Source organism: Misgurnus anguillicaudatus, unplaced genomic scaffold (assembly GCF_027580225.2).
Source record: "Misgurnus anguillicaudatus unplaced genomic scaffold, ASM2758022v2 HiC_scaffold_33, whole genome shotgun sequence".
Lineage (NCBI taxonomy): Eukaryota > Metazoa > Chordata > Actinopteri > Cypriniformes > Cobitidae > Misgurnus > Misgurnus anguillicaudatus.
In genome coordinates this window covers 7,500,436-7,524,593 of record NW_027395283.1, presented here as the reverse complement: position 1 = coordinate 7,524,593, position 24,158 = coordinate 7,500,436, and the positions used below count along the sequence as shown (strand labels likewise).

The 24,158-nt window shown below is 39.6% G+C and overlaps 1 protein-coding gene across 1 annotated transcript in view; it reads left to right on the top strand.

Annotated features, from left to right (window-relative positions):
* LOC141363164 (NLR family CARD domain-containing protein 3-like) overlaps positions 1-24,158 on the top strand; it is a 169,742-nt gene that overhangs the window by 131,138 nt on the left and 14,446 nt on the right. Inside the window, exon 9 of the mRNA XM_073865743.1 lies at positions 22,796-22,972. Within this exon, the coding sequence (XP_073721844.1) occupies positions 22,796-22,972 (177 nt within the window). The remainder of the gene's footprint in view (positions 1-22,795; positions 22,973-24,158) is intronic.

The window sequence follows — 24,158 nt, the reverse complement described above, 5'->3', positions numbered from 1 at the left end:
TTATTACAGTGCATTGAAAATGCGCTGTACTGTTGTTACTGGGCTTTTTATTATTATTATTAGTGGTGCTTGCATTTATGCAAAGCATCACTATTACTATTGCTCATACTTATTATTTTTATATCTGGACAAAATTTCGGCGCGTAACTCGTCCCGCACGGTTTGCCGTAGTCCCATGAAAGCGGGCTCAAATCGACCGGTTTATTGAGGAGAGGTGTGCTATGACTTTTATAAGGGATCGGGTGCAGGATTTCCGAAAGGGGGGCAAAAAATCACCCAAAAAATCCCATTGACTTAACATTGCGCCGAACTTTGACGGGGTCATAGCTCCGCTCGAGGATTTTGTAGAAACATGTGGGTTACATTATTTGAAGAGGGCGGTAGGCTCTGTAAGAACATACATGACATTGGGGTGTAAGTTGTACCCCTGGGGTGTAAGAGGAGCCCGAAAATTCCCATTGACTTATAATGGGGCAGGAAACATGCCCATATAAGGGAATAAAACAGTTCCAGATGGGATATCTTTGCTTTACAGTGTCGTAGAGATAAGTGGGTGGGCTCATTTCACTCGGGCATCCAATCCGTCTCTCAGGATCATCCCAGAGCTATTAAGCCACGCCCCTAACAACAATTTTGGGCACCCTAGCAACATCTCCCATAGACTGCCATTATAAAATGCCCAGATGGATATCTTTGCACCACAGTGTCATAGAGACATGGGGGTGGGCTCATTTTACTCAGGCATCCAATCAGTCTCTCAGGATCATTACATAGGTATTAAGCCACGCCCCTAGCAACCACTTTTGAGCACCCTAGCAACATAAAATTCAAACAGTTATATCTCCGCATCAGAACATCGTAGAGACACGGGGGTTGGACCGTTTGACTCGTGACTCGGAGTGTAATCATTATGGGATGCCAATTTTTTCCCTAGCAACCAAATACAGTACCCTAGCAACAGAGTAAACAAAGCCTTATATCTCCGCATCAGAACATCGTAGAGACACGGGGGTTGGACTGTTTGACTCGTGACTCGGAGTGTAATCATTATGGGATGCCAATTTTTTCCCTAGCAACCAAATACAGTACCCTAGCAACACAGTAAACAAAGCCTTATAACTCCGCATCAGAACATCGTAGAGACACGGGGGTTGGACCGTTTGACTTGTGACTCGGAGGGTAATCACTAGTGGATGCCATTTTTTCCCTAGCAACCAAATACAGTACCCTAGCAACAGAGTAAACAAAGCCTTATATCTCCGCATCAGAACATCGTAGAGACACCGGGGTTGGACCGTTTGACTCGTGACTTGGAGGGTAATCACTAGTGGATGGCAATTTTTCCCTAGCAACCAAATACATTACCCTAGCAACAGAGTAAACAAAGCCTTATAACTCCGCATCAGAACATCGTAGAGACAAGGGGGTTGGACCGTTTGACTCGTGACTCGGAGGGTAATCACTAGTGGATGGCAATTTTTCCCTAGCAACCAAATACAGTACCCTAGCAACAGAGTAAACAAAGCCTTATATCTCCGCATCAGAACATCGTAGAGACACGGGAGTTGGATCGTTTTCTTTTGGCTTGGAGTATAATCATATATATTCCCCAGAATTTTGCCACGGCAACCACCACTCACATTTTCTTCAGGAAATGTACCTATCTAGTTATTTTTCTTATATTCTGGACAAAATTTCGGCGCGTAACTCTTCCCGCACCGTTTGTTGTAGACCCACGAATGAGGGCTCAAATCGACCGGTTTATTGAGGAATGGTGTGCTATGACTTTTATAAGAGATCGGGTGCATGATTTCCCAAAGGGGGGCAAAAAACCACCCGAAAAATCCCATTGACTTAACATTGCGCCGAACTTTGACGGGTCATAGCTCCGCTCAAGGATTTTGTAGAAACATGTGGGTTACAACATTTGAAGAGGGTGGTAGACTTTGTAAGAACATACATCACATTGGGGTGTAAGTTGTACCCCTGGGGTGTAGGAGGCGCCCAAAATTTCCCATTGACTTATAATGGGGCAGGAAACATGCCCATATAAGGGAATAAAAAAGTTCCAGAAGGGATATCTTCACTTTACAATGTCGTAGAGACAAGGGGGTGGGCTCATTTTACTCAGACATCCAATCAATTTATTAGGATAGTCCCAGAGCTATTAAGCCACGCCCCTAGCAACCACTTTTAAGCACCCTAGCAACATAAAATTCAAACAGTTATATCTCGGCATCAGAACATCGTAGAATCACGGGGGTTGGATCGTTTTACTCGTGACTCGGAGTGTAATCACTTGCCACATCATTGGCCACTCCCAAGCCACGCCCCTAGCAACCAAATGTGAGCACCCTAGCAACATAATAAACAAAGCCTTAAATCTCCGCATCAGAACATCGTAGAGACACGGGGGTTGGACCGTTTTACTTGTGTCTCGGACTGTAATGAGCGGCCACATCATTGGTCACTTCCAAGCCACGCCCCTAGCAACCAAAATGAGTACCCTAGCAACAGAATAAACAAAGCCTTATATCTCCGCATCAGAACATCGTAGAGACACAGGGGTTGGACTGTTTTACTTGTGTCTCGGAGTGTAATCAGTGGCCACATCATTGGTCACTCCCAAGCCACGCCCCTAGCAACCAAATATGAGCACCCTAGCAACATAAAATTCAAACAGTTATATCTCGGCATCAGAACAACGTAGAGACACGGGGGTTGGACCGTTAGACTCGTGACTCGGAGTGTAATCACTAGTGGATGCCAATTTTCTCCCTAGCAACCAAATACATTACCTTAGCAACAGAGTAAACAAAGCCTTATATCTCCGCATCAGAACATCGTAGAGACACGGGGGTTGGACCATTTTACTAGTGACTCATTATGTAATCACCAGTGGATGCCAATTTTTTCCCTAGCAACCAAATACAGTACCCTAGCAACAGAGTAAACAAAGCCTTATATCTCTGCATCAGAACATCGTAGAGACATGGGGGTTGGACCTTTTGACTTGTGACTCGGAGTGTAATCACTAGTGGATGCCAATTTTCTCCCTAGCAACCAAATACAATACCCTAGCAACAGAGTAAACAAAGCCTTATATCTCCGCATCAGAACATTGTAGAGACACGGGGGTTGGACCATTTTACTCGTGACTCGTAGTGTAATCACCAGTGGATGCCAATTTCCCCCTAGCAAACAAATACAGTACCCTAGCAACAGAGTAAACAAAGCCTTATATCTCCGCATCAGAACATCGTAGAGACACAGGGGTTGGACCGTTTGACTCGTGACTTAGAGTATAATCATATATTGTTCCCCGAAATTTGCCACGGCAAGCACCACTTCACATTTTCTTCAGGAAATGTACCTATCTAGTTATTATTATTATTCTTCCAACCAAATTTCCGCAATTAATACGGCTCGAACCGCTTAACTTAGAAACTTCATTCCAACTCTCAAACGTGCGGACTATTCGGGAATAGTGTGCTATGACTTTTATAAGCGGTCGGGGGTACGGTCTTCGCCCCAGGGGCGAAAAAGCAGCCGAAAAAACCCATAGACTTAACATGGAGACAAACTTTGACGAGTCGTAGCTCAGACCTAGGATCTCACAGAAACTTGTGACTTGCCACATTTGAAGAGGCTGGCAGGCTCTGTAAGAACATACCTCACAATGGGGTGTAAGTTGTACCCCTGGGGTGTAAGAGGCCCCCAAATTTCCCCATAGACTTATAATGGGGCAGGAATCATGCCCATATAAGGAAATAAAAACGTCCCAGATGGGATATCTTTGCAGCGCAGTGTCATAGAGACATGAGGGTGGGCTCATTTTACTCAGGCATCCAATCACTCCCTTAGGATCCTTATTGAGCTATTAAGCCACGCCCCTAGCAACCATTTTGGGCACCCTAGCAACATTTCCCATAGACTGCCATTATAAAATGCCCAGATGGATATCTTTGCAGCACAGTGTCACAGAGACATGGGGGTGGGCTCATTTTACTCAGGCAACCAATCAGTCTCTCACCATCCTTATTGAGGTATTAAGCCACGCCCCTAGCAACCAAATATGAGCAGCCTAGCAACATAATAAACAAAGCCTTATATCTCTGGATCCGAACATCATAGAGACATGGGGGTTGGGTCTTTGGGTCATATTAGCTTCATGCTAGCTTCATGCTAAGTCATACTAGCTTTGTGCTAGTTTCATGCTAGCTTTATGCTAATTTCATAATAAATCTAGCTAACCTAATGCTAAATCATGCTAGCTTCATGTTAAATCTTGATAGCTTCACGCTAAATCATGCTAGCTTAATGCTAATCATGCTAGCATCATGCTAGGATCATGCTAATTTCATGCTAAATTCATGCTAACTTCATGGTAATCATGCTAGCATCATGCTACCTTCATGCAAATTATGCTAGCTTCATGCTAATCATACTAACATCATGCTAGCTTCATGCTAATCATGCTAGCTTCATGCTAATCATGCTAACATCATGTTAATCATGCTAGCATCATGCTACCTTCATGCAAATTATGCTAGCTTCATGCTAATCATACTAACATCATGCTTGCTTCATGCTAATCATGTTAGCATCATGCTAGCTTCATGCTAATCATGCTATCATCATGCTAGCTTCATGCTAATCATGCTAGCATCATGCTAGCTTCATGCTAATCATGCTAATCATGCTAGCATCATGCTAGCTTCATGCTAATCATGCTAGCATCATGCTAGCTTCATGCTTATCATGCTAATTTCATGCTAGCTTCATGCTTATCATGCTAGCATCATGCTAGCTTCATGCTAATCATGCTAGCATCATGCTAGCTTCATGCCAATCATGCTAACATCATGCTAGCTTCATGCCAATCATGCTAGCTTCATGCTAATCATGCTAACATCATGTTAGCTTCATGCTAATCATGCTTACATTATGCTAGCTTCATGCTAATCATGCTAACATCATGCTAATCATGCTAACTTCATGCTAGCTTCATGCTAATCATGCTAACATCATGTTAATCATGCTAACATCATGCTAGCTTCATGCTAATCATGCTAATATCATGTTAACTTCATGCTAAATCTTACTAACTTCATGCTAAATCATGCTAGCTTCATGCTAAACCATGCTAACATCATGCTAGCTTCATGCTAAATCATGTTAACTTCATGCTAAATCATGCTAGCTTTATGTTAAATCATTCTAACTTCATGCTAAATCATGCTAGCTTTATGCTAAATCATGCTAACATCATGCTAGCTTCATACTAAATCATGTTAGCTTCATGGTAAATCATGCTAACTTCATGCTAAATCATGCTTAATCATGTTAAATCATGTTAGCTTCATGCTAAATCATGCTAGCTTCATGCTAAGTCATGCTTAATCATGTTAAATCATGTTAGCTTCATGCTAAATCATGTTAGCTTCATGTTTAATCATGTTTGTTTCGTGCTAAATCATGCTAGCTTCATGTTAAATCATGCTAGCTTCATGTTAAATCATGCTAGCTTCATGGTAAATCATGCTAGCTTCATGATAAATCATGTTAGCTTCATGCTAAATCATGTTAACGTCATGTTAAATCATGCTAGCTTCATGCTAAATCATGCTAGCTTCATGTTAAATTATGCTAGCTTCATGCTAAATCATGTTAACTCATGCTAGCTTCATATTTTATCATGATAACTTTTTTAAATCATGCTAGCTTCACACTAAAACATGTCAACAGCCAGGTAAACTACTAGACTAAATTTCTTTTACATTTCTGTCAATCAACTTTTTTGCATTTTCATGCACTGGTAATTCCTTGGGAATTGCATTTCTAGTTTTTTTAATTATTTCTGGAGTGTGTAAGTGTGATGTAGAAATTTTAATTTTCTGAAATGTTGAATTGTTAATAAATGAACTTTTTCAATCAATCTCTCTCTCTCTCTCTCTCTCTCTCTCTCTCTCTCTCTTTCTCTCTCTCTCACTCTTGCTCTCTCTCCCTCTCTCTGTCTGTGCTCGTGCAGCAGACGGCCGGTCTCTCGAGTGCAGAGGTCTCTAGGCACACGCAAGGAGCTGCGACGCCTAATAAAAGGTTCTTCTCAAACATAATGCTAATAGTTGTAATGTTTTAACTTTAAGCAAGCTAAGACAAAACTCGCGTTTATATCAGTGACACGTGCGCTGCTGGAGCGATGTAGTTTGACGCGCCATTTGCTTATACAAACATATTTGATCGGAAAGACGAGAAAGAGACGCAAATGTTAAGGTCTAATAGTAAGTAAAGGGCGTCAAGACCTTAAAACAGACTTCATGATCATTACATCATAGCACCTGTCATATTTATAAGAGCTTCGTCTCTCATATAGGCTATATAGGTATTCATCCTGTCTGTAGGTTTTTGCATATATTTATACCTGTTCATTTTACATATTGCCTATTTTTAATGTAATGTATGCATCTGCTAAAGTTTTTGATTAAAATTTACTTAATTATTTTAGGACTATGTGCAGTGACTATAAAACAGTTAAATAATACAAGAAAATATCTAATAAGACTTACTATTCCCACACAGTTCATTTTTTTTATATGAATTAATTGTGTATTTATCATCATTTTACTTAGAAAAATCTAGTTCTCAATAAATGTTAATATTATTATGTAGAAATTATGAGAGTTAATCTAATAAATATTACTACACTAAAAAGTTCGTTTTTTCAGTGTGTGTCATCAGCCCTGTAAAGCAGATGGACAGTAGAGCTGCTACCCTGGGGCTGGCTAACTTAAGGTGCTCCGCAGTGATGTTATCCTTGCCACTAGCTTTGTTATCAGCTAGTTGCTCTATAACACGATAAACCTCACTGGGAGTAAAATTAATTACTTCCTCATTTAACTTGCCCACACAGTAAGGCTTACTTTTAATACAATTAAACAGAGCTTCGTAGTGCTGCCTCCACTGCTCTGCTATATTGTCTCCACCAGATACCCCTTCAATGTGGCATGGCAGTACTGCTTTGGCCCTATTTGTAACTTTTACCTCTTTCCAGAAGTCAGTGACATTGTTACCAAGCAAGTTTTCAGCCATAGAATGAGCTCTTAAGGCTTGCTCATGCTTCCCAACAAAGTGCACTGCATATTTATATCTAGCATTTGTAAGTTTCTTATGCTCTAATTCTGGCCCCTGTCTGGGTCGACCGGCTATAACCCAGGCTCTATGAGCTGTCTTAGCGGCTTCCTAATGGGAAGCTACATACTTTGTCCAACCAGGCTTGGTTTTCTTAGCCTTTCTGGGGTGAGTGTGTAGAGGTCTACTGGCCTCATATATAGCACTCACTATACTATTGTACATTTCACATAGATCATTACACTGAGTTAGGGTTGCCACCTGTCCCGGTTTTACCGGGATTGTCCTTCTTTTTAATAACCTGTCCCGGGAAATTTATCAACTCTCCCGGGACACTGAATGTCCCGGTTTTCGAAAAGCTATGTTAATATGAAATTTAGCGCGCGCACGGCAGAGAGGGAGACCTTGCATCTGTGTGTGTGTTTGCCTCATTTAGCGCATGTAAGACAGAGAGCATCCTGGTTGGCCTGTTTCAGGACATCAACCAATCAATTGTCAGTGTGGGCGGGCTTTTATCTCTTCTCCCGAACCAAACTACTGTATCTAGAAACAGTCAGGAGCGCCATGGCAGAGGGAGAGTTCCCCAAAAGCGAAAATATAAGACACATTTTACACCAGACTACACGAAAGTGTATCCCTGTCTTAAAAGAGTTAAAATCTTGCATGGTGTAGAGTTTGTAACAGTGACTTCAGCTTTTCCCATGGCAGGTTAAATGATTGTAAAATACATGTTGAGGTGAGTTCAACAAGTTTAATTTCATGTGCATATTTGCTAGTTGCTATTTAGACCTGTTTAAAGTTGCAATGGAATATAAATAAAAACAGTTTACATAAATAGTATAAGCAGCTTTAATAAATTGTAAACCTGATTGACATATTTTAACATAATGAACAAATAATTGGGTAACACTTTACAATAAGGTTCATTGGTTAACACATTAACTAATAATAAACTGCACTTATAGCATAAAGCAATTTTTTATCTTTGTTAATGTTAATAATAATTTTTTTTTTAAATCATGTTAACAGTAGTTAATGCACTTTGAACTAACATGAATAAACCATGAACAGCTGTATTTTTATTTACTAACGTTATCAAAGATTAACAAATACAGTAAAAAATGTACTGCTCACGGTTAGTTCATGTAAGTTAAAGGGAAATTCCGCCTTGAAATGATCCTAGGGTTAATAACAAACGTGTACCGAGTTCGACCGTTCACTGGAGTTTGTTTTCATGCTAGTCTAACGTGACCAGTGTTATTGCTAAACGCAAATTAGCATGTTATGGTAGCCTTCGGGGCATCAGTGCATTAAAAACGAAATCGCTATGTCTATACTACTAATAATGCTCAAAATAACCCCACACTTACACTGTAGCACAATGAGGGTCTCTATATGTAAACCGAAGCATTGAGAACTTTGCAAGTGTACAGGCAGTTTATTAAAAACAAACACTTACCGTTCACGTCTGGATCACATATCCATGCGGGCGCCATCTTGGGAAAACTAAACTCTCGCGTGAAACGTTGTTGCCCGGAAACAGGTGTTGTGCTTTCACGCGAGAGTTCAGTTTTCCCAAGATGGCGCCCGCATGGATATGTGATCCAGACGTGAACGGTAAGTGTTTGTTTTTAATAAACTGCCTGTACACTTGCAAAGTTCTCAATGCTTCGGTTTACATATAGAGACCCTCATTGTGCTACAGTGTAAGTGTGGGGTTATTTTGAGCATTATTAGTAGTATAGACATAGCGATTTCGTTTTTAATGCACTGATGCCCCGAAGGCTACCATAACATGCTAATTTGCGTTTAGCAATAACACTGGTCACGTTAGACTAGCATGAAAACAAACTCCAGTGAACGGTCGAACTCGGTACACGTTTGTTATTAACCCTAGGATCATTTCAAGGCGGAATTTCCCTTTAATACATTAACTAACGTTAACAAATAAGAATTGAAAAAAAATAGAGAATTGTAAAGTATTGCCAGTAATTGCATAGGCCTATAGAAATATTATGCTATGGGCGACCGGGGGGGGGGGGGGGTGGTGGGTTGGGCTTGTGAGCAAACCAATTGGCCGGGTCAACGATATGTCCAGGTTTTTTATCAGACATGGGTGGCAACCCTACAGTGAGTATCATCATTACAGTTAATATTTGTACATAAAATAGCATTCATGGGTAGCTGTACTTCCCTTAAGAGAACATCTGTTCTCACACAATAAAACATTACATCCTCTTTAGATTGTTTAGCCCAATTCACTTTGACCCCATTGGCGCCATCTACTGTCGATCTGCTGCAACCAGGTAGGTTATCAACATTTATTGTCATAGAGACAGGTAAGTGATCAGTAGTAGTCAACCCATACATAATTTCCACTGTCTCCAGACTATCATGGGCATCAGCTGTACAGATTACATGATCCAGCCAAGATGTTGTGTGCCATGCTTCACTGATGTAAGTATAACTATCTACAGGCAGAAATTTCTTGCTGGAAAAAAACAGTTTACTGTCATGACAGAACTGCATCAAATGCTGACCAAAGAGAGATTTGTCATCAGAGATGTCTGCATTTAAATCACCCATCACAAATATATTTGCATATGTACATTCCTTAATATAAGAGTTTAAAAATGCCAATCTGTTCTTATATTCATCTTCATTTTTATAGCAGTCATATGGGGTATAAACATTTAAAATAATAAAAACATTCATATCATGCATAACTTTAATTGCAATACACCAGTCCACCTCTAATCTGATAATACTGATAATTGGGTCATATTTCTTGCGCCAAAGAATGGCCACACCTCCAGGTATTCTACCACGTACCATTCCAGTGCTTAAATCCGTTGTGGACTCTCCTGCTCCATGGAAATCAATGTGTATAGAATTGAGTTTATCAAGGTCCTGTTTAGCTAAAAATGTCTCTTGCAAGCAGAGAATATCTGTGGTCTCCAGTAGCTGGTCAACAATAACACGACGTGCTCTGTCCCCAGCAGTCTGTCCTAGGCGCAAGCCTCGTGAGTTGTATGACACCACTCTGACCACTATCACTGTGGCTAGCACTAGGCATCATGTACCCCAGCCCCCATTAAAGGCACATTCATCACTGCCATTGGCCCCCCTGTAGACTTGGGTTTGCGTGATTCATAAAATCGGCGTACAAAAGTGCCTTCAGGCCACAGCTCTGGATTATACATTTCACCCACTTCTTTGCACTCTGCAGTTATTTTAAATGAACTGAACCGGCTTTGTACAGTTTCTATCTTTTGACAAGTTACTTCACGCCCAAGTTTATCTTTCATGTAACTAGACAAAGTCTCAGAGTCTAAATCAGGTGAGAATTTTGTTACAAATACACTCACCAGCTTAGATTTAATGACTTGGATGTTTCCAGCAGAACCAGTCCCAACAATGCCACCAATTTTCTTCCCTTTGGGAGGATGCAGACGTGGTTTGGCCTTAACTGAAGCATTTTCGGGGACCTTTTTCCAATGGCTGTTGAATTTTTGGGATTCTGCATTATTTGTCATATTCTGTATTAAATATTTCCAGAAATTAAAAATGTCTCATAAAAATAAATAAAATATAATATCTGTCATTATAAATAGAGTAGACAACTTGGTGAATATCTTTGGCTTTAATTTACTAATGTGAATAAACAATCCCTCTCATAGCACACTGTATCCTGTTACCATAACAGCCCTGAACCCCACAGTTAACAGTGAATCACATCTTCTGAGTACACATAAAACCATTATCTCTACTATATGTCTGAAGTTTAATGGTAAGATATAATGCATTATTTTCATTACGATACACACATGAAAGTCCTCGTGAAGCCTGCTTGGCACACCTGCTGTCTCATATGCAAGGATCTGATGAAGCAATATCAAAATGAATTACAATGTTTTGTTTTGTAGTCCTTAAAATAAGCAGTGGCGTATTAACCCCTTGTGGTGCCCTCGACCCACCTCACAAATGATCATGCAAGAATCCACTTAATCATTTATAAGATTTTGTAAGAATGAGCAATTATTACATTTCACAAGGAAACTATCAATATAAACATGTCACTTTTGTAAAACTGAACACAAAAAACAACTCTTTAATCTGGCATATAACAACATCTGTAGTTAATGTGCAACTACTCAGTGGTGTTATGCTACATTGCTTGTACTGAACAACACAAACAAAACAATTGCAGTGATATTATGCACAAATTCTCAAACAATTTACAATTGCACTTTTCTGGATTTTGAACAAGCAAACTGGAATATGATGTCTTCAATATCTATGTCCCTAACCAGTTCAGATTCAATGACAAGCAGGGAAAGTGCAGAAAGACGTTTCTGTGTCATTGTTGTCCTAAGTTCATTTTTCACTCGCTTTAGAGTAGATAAAGACCTCTCTCCTTCACAGTTAGATACTGACAAAGTTAAATACAGTATAAGTGCAACAAAAACATTAGGAAATGTTGTCTTTAGTTCATTCTGATCAACAATTTGCCGCAGCTCTTCAGGTGAGGTCTTGTCTTTGCTAAAATGTCTGAACTGAATCAGTTCATCAGTCAAAGTTTTATCTAGATCCACTGGATAAGTGAAGACAGTTTATCAGCCCTTATGTGCAATTCACTTTCTGTACAGTCCTTACAAAAGAGAACACCAAAAAGATCATAGACCTCTTTGTAAGCATCAATACGTTTGGCCAGGCATGAATTACTGTCACAGGGTGACTTTTATAGAGCGGAACCGAAATTGGCGAAACTTGGTTCCGCTCGAAGATGGTTTCCGCCCAGGCCGCCTTCGAAGACACACTCCTCCACTTCCTGGTTTCCAGGGTAACGTAATCGGGACCTTACGAGCCACAGGTGAAACAAATTAAATAAGTAAATTATGATTGAAAGCGGCGTGAGGACGAGATGTATAAAAGGCTCTGCGGAAACACGAAGAGGAGCGCTGCACTCGAGAGGGCGATTGATACGGGGAAAGTTCCTTTGCCAAAGGCAGAATAAAGACACGCAACTTTTGAAGAGCCGAAGGCTCTGTTGATCCGGGCTGCGCTAGGAAGCACGCGGAAAGAAGACGGAGCCACAGGAGGCGAAAGAAAGGCAGCCGTGGATCTTTTAAAGGAGCACCCCGAAAAGTGCTTTTTGTGTGCTCTGTGTACTTTTGGTACGAAGTGACTGCTTGTTGCTGTGTGTTCACTCCACGCGCTACTGGTGGCGGTCCGACTCTCTTCCTCAGGCTGAGATCACACGTTTGGAGGGACATTGGAAACCTTAAGGGTTGAAAAGCGAACGGAAATTATCGAGATAACGACACACCAAGAGGAGAAGAAACGGAGTGTTGTGTGAGTACCAACCTGTAAATGCACTGTGGAACACTGAAAGAGACGCACTATTTTTGCAGGAGTGGATGTTGCCTGCTGTGTGGACCAGAGCTAAGGGCAGTAAGAGAAATAACCCACAGGATTCGTGAGTAACAGTATTTTTGTGCAGACGCTGTGTATATTAACTTGTCTTTCTAGTGGATACATCCGTGAGAAGGAGAGCGGCCCTACCCCTAAGATAGCGTGGTGGGTGAGCCGGGGAGAGCCTTGTATTGAAGCCAGCCACAGTGACGAAACCACCACTGAGACCGCAACATCCATCACTCATCGGACCTGGGCAAAGCAGATGAAGACGGGCGTCCTTTGTGTGCACTTAAGTGTGGTGGGTGAGTCTTTGTGCTGTGAGAACTTTCACTTTAATGTGGTGCTGTGTATTTTGCTGTGCATTGCTGTGTGTGTCTCGTCAGACAAACCCCCGCCTTCGTAAATTTTGTCCGGGAGGACGAAGAGGCAGTCGGCCTTGGTGGAACTTAATATACTATGTTTCTATGTTATTAGGGAAAACATAGAAACTACGCAAGCAGCCACCACTCTACCCAATAGTACATTTTTCACTAGATTACCAAACGAACATCTTGAGTCATTTAATCCTACTACAATAGAAGAGCTCTCTAAACTAGTAACGTCATCCAAATCATCGTCCTGTATACTAGACCCCGTTCCCACAAAATTACTAAAAGAGGTATTTCATATAGTGTCAGACACGGTACTTAATATCTTTAACTCATCTCTAGAATTAGGATACGTTCCAACAGCTTTCAAACTAGCAGTTATTAGACCGCCCATTAAAAAACCAAACCTTGACCAGGGAGATCTTAATAACTTTAGACCAATCTCAAATCTACCTTTTCTCTCTAAAATATTAGAAAAAGTAGTGGCAAGGCAGCTACGCACATTCGTAGAAAATAATAATACTTATGAAAAGTTCCAATCAGGATTCAGGCCCCACCATAGCACAGAGACAGCGCTGCTTAGAGTTACAAATGACCTCCTATTAACATCCGATCGTGGTGAAATCTCAATCCTTATATTATTAGACCTTAGTGCAGCCTTTGACACAATAGATCACACAATCTTACTCAATAGACTAGAAAACTATGTTAGCATCAGTGGTCAGGCGTTAGCCTGGTTCAGATCGTATCTAACCAATCGATATCACTTTGTTTATGTAAATGAGGAAGAGTCATATCATTCCCCCGTTAAATACGGCATACCTCAGGGATCAGTTCTAGGCCCTATCCTATTCTCGTTATATATGTTACCTCTAGGAGACATTATCAGGAAACATAACATAAGTTTTCACTGCTATGCGGATGATACCCAGCTTTACATCTCGTCGCATCCTAGCGAAACCCACCAGTTTTCTAAGCTATCAGACTGCATTAATGATATTAGGGACTGGATGGCACAAAACTTTCTTATGCTAAACTCCAATAAGACAGAGATACTTATTATTGAACCGAATCGCTACAAACATAATATGTCAGATTACAAGTTGCCCATAGATGGCTGCACGGTGGTGCCATCTTCCACGGTTAAGAATTTAGGCGTAATGTTCGACAGCAATCTATCTTTCGATAGTCATATCGCCAACGTCTGCCGCACAGCATTCTTCCATCTTAGAAATATCTCAAAAATACGCCATATGCTGTCTGCATCAGACTCAGAAAAGCTTATCCATGCTTTTATGACCTCTAGAATAGACTATTGTAACTCGTTACTTGGGGGATACCATGCAAATCAGGTAAACAAGCTACAGCTGGTTCAAAACGCAGCCGCAAGAGTGCTTACTCGATCTAAAAAGTATGACCACATCAGTCCAATTCTGGCATCTTTACATTGGCTACCAGTTAAATATTGCATACAATTTAAAATATTACTAATCACCTACAAAGCCTTAAATGGCCTAGCGCCCTCGTATATTAAAGAACTACTATCAGAATACAATCCATCACGTAAACTGCGCTCACAAAATTCTGGTCACTTAATTATCCCTAGAATATCAAAAGTGTCTAAAGGTGGTAGATCCTTTTCCTACTTAGCCCCTAAGCTCTGGAATGATTTACCAAATAATGTTCGAGTATCAGACACAGTCGATCAATTTAAATCTAAACTTAAGACATTCTTCTTTAACAAAGCATTCACATAAAATGTCCAATAAATTTACTTTTCCCGCAGTAGCTAGTTTGTCTAGAACAAAGCCCTCACATACCTCATATGGGTAATATGCTATTGCCGCAATAGTTAGCCTGTCTGGAACCGAGCTGACTTGAACCACTATAATGTTTGACACTTGCATTACATGCAAACGGCCCCTACGCTAATAGAACTCTGTTTTTCTCTCCCTGTCTCGTCCTCCACCACGAGGACAATGAGACAAACAGACCCAGTTCCTGTTGCTGTGAAGATCATCGCATCACTGATCCACTGGCTGTCCTTCAACGTGTTGACCAGCCGATGCCCAACCAACAACCACCGGCTAAACCAGTTTAATTCGCTTACCCGCCTCCTATCCCTACCGTATCTATATATATATATATATATATATATATATATATATATATATATATATATATATATATATATATATATATATATATATATATATATATATATTAATTCCTCCCAAGGGTTTTTGTCCATCTAGGAGTTTTTCCCATTGGGTTTTTTCCTAGGGGTTTTTTTCGTCCCAGGGAGAGTCAGCCAACTTTGGCTTAACTTAGCACTTTACAGTATACGTTACATTATTAATATGCTCGCTTGTACGGTTTAACCGCTATCTCTACTTCTTATATTATCTATTGATTTTCTGTGTTCTCCTCTACATCTTCTCATGTAAAGCTGCTTTGCAACAATTAACACTTGTGAAAAGCGCTATATAAATAAAATTGAATTGAATTGAATACTGTATGTTGTGAGTGTGCTTCTGGTTCAAAGTGACGGAGTGGTGTCCCGACACGAGCCTCTGTGCAGACATTCGGGGTTTTTTTGAAGAGCGGCGGTGAAGAGCTGGAAACTAGTGGATGTCTGCTGCCTGTGGAGAGAGAGAGAAAGAGAGTGAACACCAGAGAAAACGAACTGTGTGGAACCTTATACTTACCGTAGGCTGTACTCAGCGAAGAGGTGAGAGCAAACCAAGTGAAACTAACTGTGTCTTGTGTCCCAGCTGCTGCCTGTGAAGAAAGAGAGAGGATGAGCGACACGAGAATGAACTGTGTGAAAACCCAGCCTGTGAAGAAGAACGAGAGCCTGAAGAGGCCGTTATTTTAAGTTCCCCTTTTTCCCTCCCCTATTTATTATTTTAAGTAAATTAAATAAAGCGCATTCTAATATTATGCTTACCTTGTGTGTCTGGTCATTGGGGTGGCTTTGGTTACCTCCTCGAGGTGGAGAAAGGGGGCGTGACCTTATTAACATCTGGGTCCACCCCTACCTGTGACATTACGTCTGTCCAAAATGACATAATATGCCTTGAACTTAAATCTCTGACTTACATCAGTAAATAATACTTCATCTTCGTCAGATGACTCATCTGCAAACCGCTTTCTCTGTCGTTTGCTGCAAACATCATATTGTTAAGTCTGAGTAACACCAAAAGCACGAGCAGATTCATCTACCTCAACAAACTGCTCTCGTAGTGCCAACATAAAAGTGTAATGACTGCAATAGTTCAACAGCAGTGGATAAGACCATGTCGCCTTTTTGCAGATGAATGCTTGTTGTCTTAAATCTGTTTAGCACCCGGTTCCACAGTGTAGTCATTATCATCGTTACCAGATTATTTATCTTACCAATGTCAACTGATCAACATGGGAGAGGTCTGGTCTTGGCCTCGATATTTGTTTTGCTCTGTTTATTAAAGCAAGCATGTTACGTCGGTGATCCGCACTCTTTTCATGGTCAGATATCCTCTTAAGATGTTTCCAGTCACAGAAGCCTGTAATAAATGTATGATTTTGTGAGGAGAAAAGTTTGCATGAATAACAATAAACCAATCCAGTTGACGGGGATTACAGTCGCCATTCCTTAGGAACAATTAAGTTGTTTTGGGGACGAGACTGTAATAATTAATTTATAAGAGAACGTGTTCTTCCCCCATTCCACAATCTCGTACAGATGTTGGATATTTGGCAGCCTGATTCTGATAGACTGCAGCTCCACGTTGTAAACTCTTCCCTCACTTTTTCTGTGATGAACCCCCACAAGACCAGATCACCATGAACAGCAAACCGTCGATTGTCCGTTTCATCATCCATCTCAGTCTGTGTGTAGGAGTTTAAGTCTAGCTGTTGGTTGATTGTTTCTGGATGCTTTGGCTCTTCAGGTGCACTTCTGTTTATTTGATCGGTGGTGTCTCCGTCAGTAATTGATTGCTCAACAGATCATAAATTTGCATCATTGTTAGTGCTGCTAACAGACTGCTCGGCACCAGAGAAAAAAAACTGCATATTTGTGGGATTTTGTGTAAAGTGGCTTAATGTACTTTTTTTGGCTGTCACTTAGCTGCTGCCGATCATTTTCCAAAAAGCTGTTGTGCACGTCACGCTTACTTAGTAGATGAACAACTTACGTCTTAACCTGATCCGAATCCGGTGTACCGTCGGCGGCACACTGCGTGTGTTTTGGTTGATAACATTGGGAAATACAACAACTTAAAAAAGACAAACCTAAACACATCATATATCATTAAAAAGCTGAGATTCTTGTGATTCGAACGATGTAAACCATTTTAAGATACAGTCAACACAGTCAGTGCAATCAGAGTGTTTGTCAAACAACCAACAACCAAAAAACCAGCTTACAAACAGGGTATGAAAATGAGTAAACTGACCTATAACGCCTTCTTGTAGTCCAAAGATCCATAAAATTCCAACAAAAACGGTGTAGTTACACTCTGAAGGGTCCAGTAAATCCAATTCAGTGAAATATTTAGTCCACAGCACATGTATATGTCAATAAACATCCAAGGAACATAGTAGTATCATTTACAAACAGCCAACAAATCTACCAAATCTCCGACGCATTCGGTCGTGTAGCGTCTCTTCACTTGTAAACATTGCAGATTTGTTCATGTCAAAATGGCCGCTGAACTCTGCCCTTTTGATTGACACCTCATTTGAGCGAATAGGTGCTTCTCAGAGGTGACAACAGGCAAGAATACGCAAGGAACGCCCTTGCGCGAGGATGGGACCTTCCCCTATTTGATTGACAATAGATTGATCCTGTCGCGTCAAAGTTTGCAAATGACGGGCGTATCTGATAGCCAATAAGATTCTGAAAAGATTGACACAAAGCTTCCCTAGAAAGATTCAACCTGTAACCCGATTGGTCGTGCACAAACATACACTTGTTTGGTGCGCTCTGTGTGCGTAAATCCCAACAGTGACTAGAGGCCGTGCGCTAAAGCTGCTAACGCTGTGCTAGGAAAGCATTGAGCGTCTAAAAAGTTTTACAATGTCGAAAAGAGCAAGTAAAAGAAACTTTTCACTTGAAGAAGTTGTCGAGCAGTGTACCAGGCGTGAGAGTGATTTGTTGGAGGAAGACGTTTCAGACGAAGAGAGCGTTTCCTCCGTCGACCCAGTAGCGGAAGAGATTTTTTGGATGGGGGAGACGTCACTCTCGACAAGTAAGTGCTTTATTGTATTATAAAACATATTTTACTGTTGGTACTGAGGTTTGAGTTTGGATGCGTGTTTTGTTTGGTGAGCCCCTGCATGAGTGTGTTTGTATGCGCTCATGCACAGGTATCTGTGCCCATGTTTGCATGTGTGTGTCTGTGTGTGCTTCTGCGTTACTTTATGCAAGTAAAATAGTAGTATATAGATTATAAGTAAGTGCTCTATTATAAAACATATTTTACTGTTGGTACTGAGGTTTGAGTTTGGATGCGTGTTTTGTTTGGTGAGCCCCTGCACGAGTGTGTATGCGCTCATGCACAGGTATTTGTGCCCGTATTTGAGTGTGTGTCTTTGTGTGCTGCTGCGTTACTTTATGCAAGTAAAATAGTAGAATATAGATTATAAGTAAGTGCTTTATTGTATTATGAAACATTTTACTGTTGGTACTGAGGTTTGAGTGTGGATGCGTGTTTTGTTAGGTGGGCTCTTGCAAGAGTGTGTTTGTATGCGCTCATGCACAGATATTTGTGCCCGTATTTGCGCGTGTGTGTGTGTGTTCCTGTGTGTGTGTGCTTCTGTGCTTCTGCGTTACTTTATGCAAGTAAAATAGTAGAATATAGATTATAAATGAAAAAAATATGTGACTCAATGTTGTTGTATCTGTCTTACAGGTGCATGCTGGAGTGGACCTTTCCAATGCCCTAATCAGCTATTATAAACTGATCCACAAAACCCAGAATTGGTATAAGACCTTTTTTATCATTTCTAAGACATTGCCACTGTGAATGCCTTACTGATTTACAAGCATATCACAAAAGGTAAAGGGGAGGTGCCAATGCACCAGAAGGCATTTAGGGAGACACTAGTGAGTAGCTGGCAGCGGTTGCTGACATACCCGCTCCATCGCCCACTTCACACAGAGCACATCACAAGCCTTTGCATATTAGTGGAGACGGCACCACAGTTCGTCTAAGGTGCAGGCACTGCCATGCAAAGACTACTGTAAAATGTTCTTCATGTGATGTGCCTTTGTGCTTTTTGCCAAGCCGTGATTGTAATAACGAGTGGCATGTTGCCAATAACCTGTAATATTGTAAAATTTCTAAATAGTTTTTTATATACATTTATATATTTAGATTGTGGTTTTTCTAATATTAAAAGTATTTTATTACTATAGAACTTGTTTTGTATCTTTATTTTTACAAGTATAGTTTCAAGAATATAGTTTTTTTCAACACTATAAAGTGTTTATGCTTCATTTACTATGTGTCAGCAATTATTGACAGTGAATTTGGACATGAAATAGAGTAGCTCTAAGTGTAAACTTTCATTAGAGCCCAAAAATATGATTGTACATTGAAGCATTCAAGAAAAACAGCATTTTATGTCAATGGTTACAAAGGGCCATTTGGTGTCTCCAAGTGCCCTTTATAGAAGGCCGCCTAGACATAAACTTGGATAAACATGTGAAAAAGACACATTTTCTAAGATATTGTAATCAAATTTGCTTGGTAAAGCTTTGTAAGGCTTCATGCTATGATCCCAATGTGTTTTCCAGCTAATAGCTCCCCATTATTAGTCCTCTGCAGGCAACTGTTTACAAAAAAAAAGTAGGCGGAATATTTTTTTCCTCTCTTTCAGTGTGTTTAAAATTCTATTACTTTATAACAGTAAGACTTACAGTGATTCTGACTGTATAGAAACAAACCTCAGAGTCTCACCTTTCAAAAGACATCAAAACCATGCATATACTCCAAATACTTCAAGAACAGTATGCAATTTACTTTGGGTATGTTTTTTTTAGGCGTTTTTGCAAAATATAGCAGGATTGCAAAGGGGTTAAAGAGCAAGTACTTTTGTAATTTTATAAAATAATTTTTTATTGCTGGTTTCAGTTGGTGCCACTAAGACTTTGGTGCCCCTGGGCACTCGCCCAGTTTGCCCATATGGTTAATCTTCCCCTAACAAAATAAGTTGCTGGGACACAAAAGAAAGTCTGCTGTCCATAACATCTCAGTGGGAACAAACGTGCACATGCAGAACTGTGATCTTTCAGGCTTTGACGGTCACATACGCTCATAATTAAGTCAAAATGTCCATTGGCGTATATAAATGTATATAAAAAGGTTATGTGTAAAGTGAAAAGTTTAGGAAAAAAGTATTTTAGGGCGTATGAATCCATTACTGTAGGCTTGTAAGTATAAGTGACAGCTGTAACTTATATGTTACTATTCATTAATATTATGTAAGCATTTATGTTATCTTAGTGGTCACTTCTGATTGAAGTCAATCCTTTATTCCGCTGATTTAACTCCTTTGGAATTGAATACAACTGTAGTTTGGGGTTACTCTAACGACTGTTGTTACCGGCAACCAGGGGCGCCGTAAGGGGGGGGGGGGGTGATTCTAAATGCCCATGAAATTTTTGGGGCCTCAGCCAAGGACTGTGCCGCACACACAATCCCCTTAAGCTGAGCCCTCTTAGCTCCGCCCCGTCTTTACTCTGCGTTTTAGCACCTTCTTTAATCCACGGTCTCACAATGCGGATGAACTTCAGAAGAGAACAAGGTGTGTGTATTTAATGCTAATTTCTATGATATCTGCATATGTGCACTTCCTTACTATAAATGCAGTTTACACAATGTGACGCTGGAGCAATACAATGCAGTTTTCTTTCCACTGTAAAGTCTTCGCTCTGTTCACCTCAGTTTAAAAAAACACAAAGTGATTTACGTTCCCTGTTTTATGTTATGATTCTAACGTGAAGTCAGCCCTTATAAGCTGTTTAAATTAACGTAGCCCGTATAACCTAACTAACATAAACTAGAAATGCTAGCGGTTACACACTCCAATGTTTTGTAACGCAATATGCCAAGGAAGGATTTTTAGGCAGTTGAGAATCAAGTTGATTGTGATAAAACAGAAATGCAACAAAGGCTAAACTAGTCCAGTTATGTATATTAAAGCTTCTCACCTTGCAACAGCTTTAAGAAATCAATCTGTCGTAATCTGTTATAGTTGTTGTAGTTTGTTAGAGAGATGGAGACGTTTATCTACAGTTGTCCTTCATTTCATTTTAGAGTCCTGTTGATTAATAAACAGTCTGAAGAATCATTTACGTTAAGAGTTTAGCTGTTTTCTCGAGTTCACGTTAATGATCTGTTGTTATTTTTGCTTTAGTGTAGCTGCTGGTGTGTGAAACCTGTTCTTCACCTTATAAATAATGCTAATAATTATAATACAAGCTTTGGTCAAGCATTTTTGACCCAGTCTTATTTGAGGCATAAGGTAACTGTATAGAAAAGATGCATTGTTGTTGTTCGCCATTTTTAAATGTTACAATGTCATTGATGTGTGTAACAGCTCAAGTATACAGTATGTCACTGAGACGGTCTCTGAAAATCAGACTAAAGCCTCAAATCTTTTTGTGAGATAAAAGCATCACAGTTTAATTTCAAGCATTAATTTCACTATGATTTCAATCGCTGACATGACATTACTCAGTCAATATTAAAGATATAAAGTTCATATTTTCACAAAATGTTCTTTACATTATATAGAATGATTTTATGTGGAAAACAGTAAATCACAAAGAAATACTTCAGCTGGGTTTTCACAGGCATGGTCACAATTATCTTTAATCTATGTTTAATAATGTTGCATTTTCTCTGATTATTTGATTAATGTACTGTATTTTTCAATTACATTTACATTGCGCAATAAATTATCTTAGCTGCAGACATTGTAAGTATCTATAAATACTGTTAATTGGGGTCAAAACAATAGCAAAATAAACAGTTCTGTATTATTAAATTACAGACAAAGATTTTGAATAGCTACAGTAGGTGATTGTATGTTTGGTGCGAAATGGGTATGGTGGGGGCCCGACCTCATATTCTTTCATAGGGCCCAAAAATGCTAGCGGCACCCCTGCCGCCAACAGCACAACATATCCCGGGCATATTGTAATCTTGTTGTGAACCTCCTGGGAGTGTTTTATTGATCTTCATCTGGTAGTTGTGTCTGCTGTGATCATAGACTAAAGCAGTCCGCCCCTGCCGTGTTCACATATGACTAAAAAAACTGAACCGAGAAGAAAAGCAGCAGGTTCTGAAACATAGACTCGGGTCTGAAAACACCCTAAGATGTCCTCAGACAAGTATTGTTCAAAATTCAAAGACAACATTTATAAAAAGTTTTAGTCCACTTTAAATGTTGAATAGTTTATTTTAATTTAATCTCAGTAATGTATTTGATAACTGAAGCTGATTTTATTCAACATTCATCACAACACTTTAACTCTTACTGAAAATCACAAACATAAAACATTAAAATTGAATTATGAACAAAAGTAAAAAACAAAAATCATTCAGAAATAAAAACATAAGAGAAAATTTAGTGTTGTGATGTCTGATGAGAGAAATCTGATTTCATTACTGTATAAAAAATAAATCACACAGTTAATATAAACATAAACTGATGAAGTTCATTTACTTGTAAATCTCACTGATGTGTTTCAGTAAAACACAAACACACATAAATAAACTAAAATGAAAATGTTCATAAACACTAAATGATGACAGAAGAGAAACAAATTCAACTCACTGTAGATTTGATCTGTGTGTGAACAAACTGTGTGTCTCTGTTCTCTACAGGTTGTGTTGTTGTTATATCACAGATGAAGGTTGTGTTGCTCTGACTTCAGCTCTGAGATCAAACCCATCACACCTGAGAGATCTGGATCTGTCTAAGAATTATAATCTAAGAGATTCAGGAGTGAAGCTGATCTCTGATGTACTGAAGAATCCTGACTGTAAACTGGAGATACTGTGGTAAGATCATCTCTCTGATAGTCACACATGTACTGAGGTTTAGTTAAACATAAACTGTACGAAAAAAACCACACTAAAATGTAAAGTTTCTGGGCCCGGTTCCCCGATAACTTTCACTCTTAACGCGCTAAGAAGACTCAAAAAGATATATCTTACCAAAGTTGTTTGTGTTCCTAAGTGTGTTCCCCGAAGTGTCTCTATTAGGAAGCTTCTTAACACGCTGCCTCTAAGTTCGACGTAACAATGTTGCTGTCCCAAGTGAAGGTGCTGAATTATTTGTGATCGATCGCTCAGGGATCGATTTTCCACTTCACGCAAAGGTGCATTACAATGTTAAAGGAATAGTCTACCCTTTTGCCATATTAAACTATGTTATTACCTCAACCTTGACGAATTAATACATACCTATATTTTTTCAATGCGTGCACTGTACAGCGCGTTGTGAATGTGTTAGCATTTAGCCTAGCCCCATTCATTCCTATGGTACCAAAAAAAAGTTTTATTTTGTGGCACCATACTTACTGGTATAACTCCTCATGTAACAGTCTTTAAATAGAGAAAATACGGAAGTGTTTGGTGGCTTCCCTGTTTGGTACCATAGAAATGAATGGGGCTAGGCTAAATGCTAACACATTCATGACGCGCTGTACAGTGCACGCATTGAAAAAATATAGATATGTATTAATTCGTCTAAGTTGAGGTAATAACATAGTTTAATATGGCAAAAGGGTAGACTATTCCTTTAAGAAAGACACCACGTTATATCCAAATGGAACATTACTCAAACTATTCCAGTAACATTTATTTTAAAATGGTTTAAGTTATCCGTAAAATAGACTAATAATTAAGTTATCAAATTGTCAGTATAGACGAAGCGGGTATCCCTCGCTAATCATCCACCCCCCTTATCCCGTTGTGCCACTTGTGCCGTTTCTTGACATGGGTTTAACAACACTGTAAAAAATTTCCTGTAGAATTTACAGTAACTTACTGGCAGCTGGTTGCCAGCAACTTACTGTAAATTAACTTACAGTAAAAATACTGTATACAATTTTACAGTACTATTTAAAGTACTGTATGCATTTTTACAGTACTATTTAAAATACTGTATACAGTTTTACAGTACTATTTAAAATACTGTATATAAATTTACAGTACTATTTAAAATACTGTATACATTTTACAG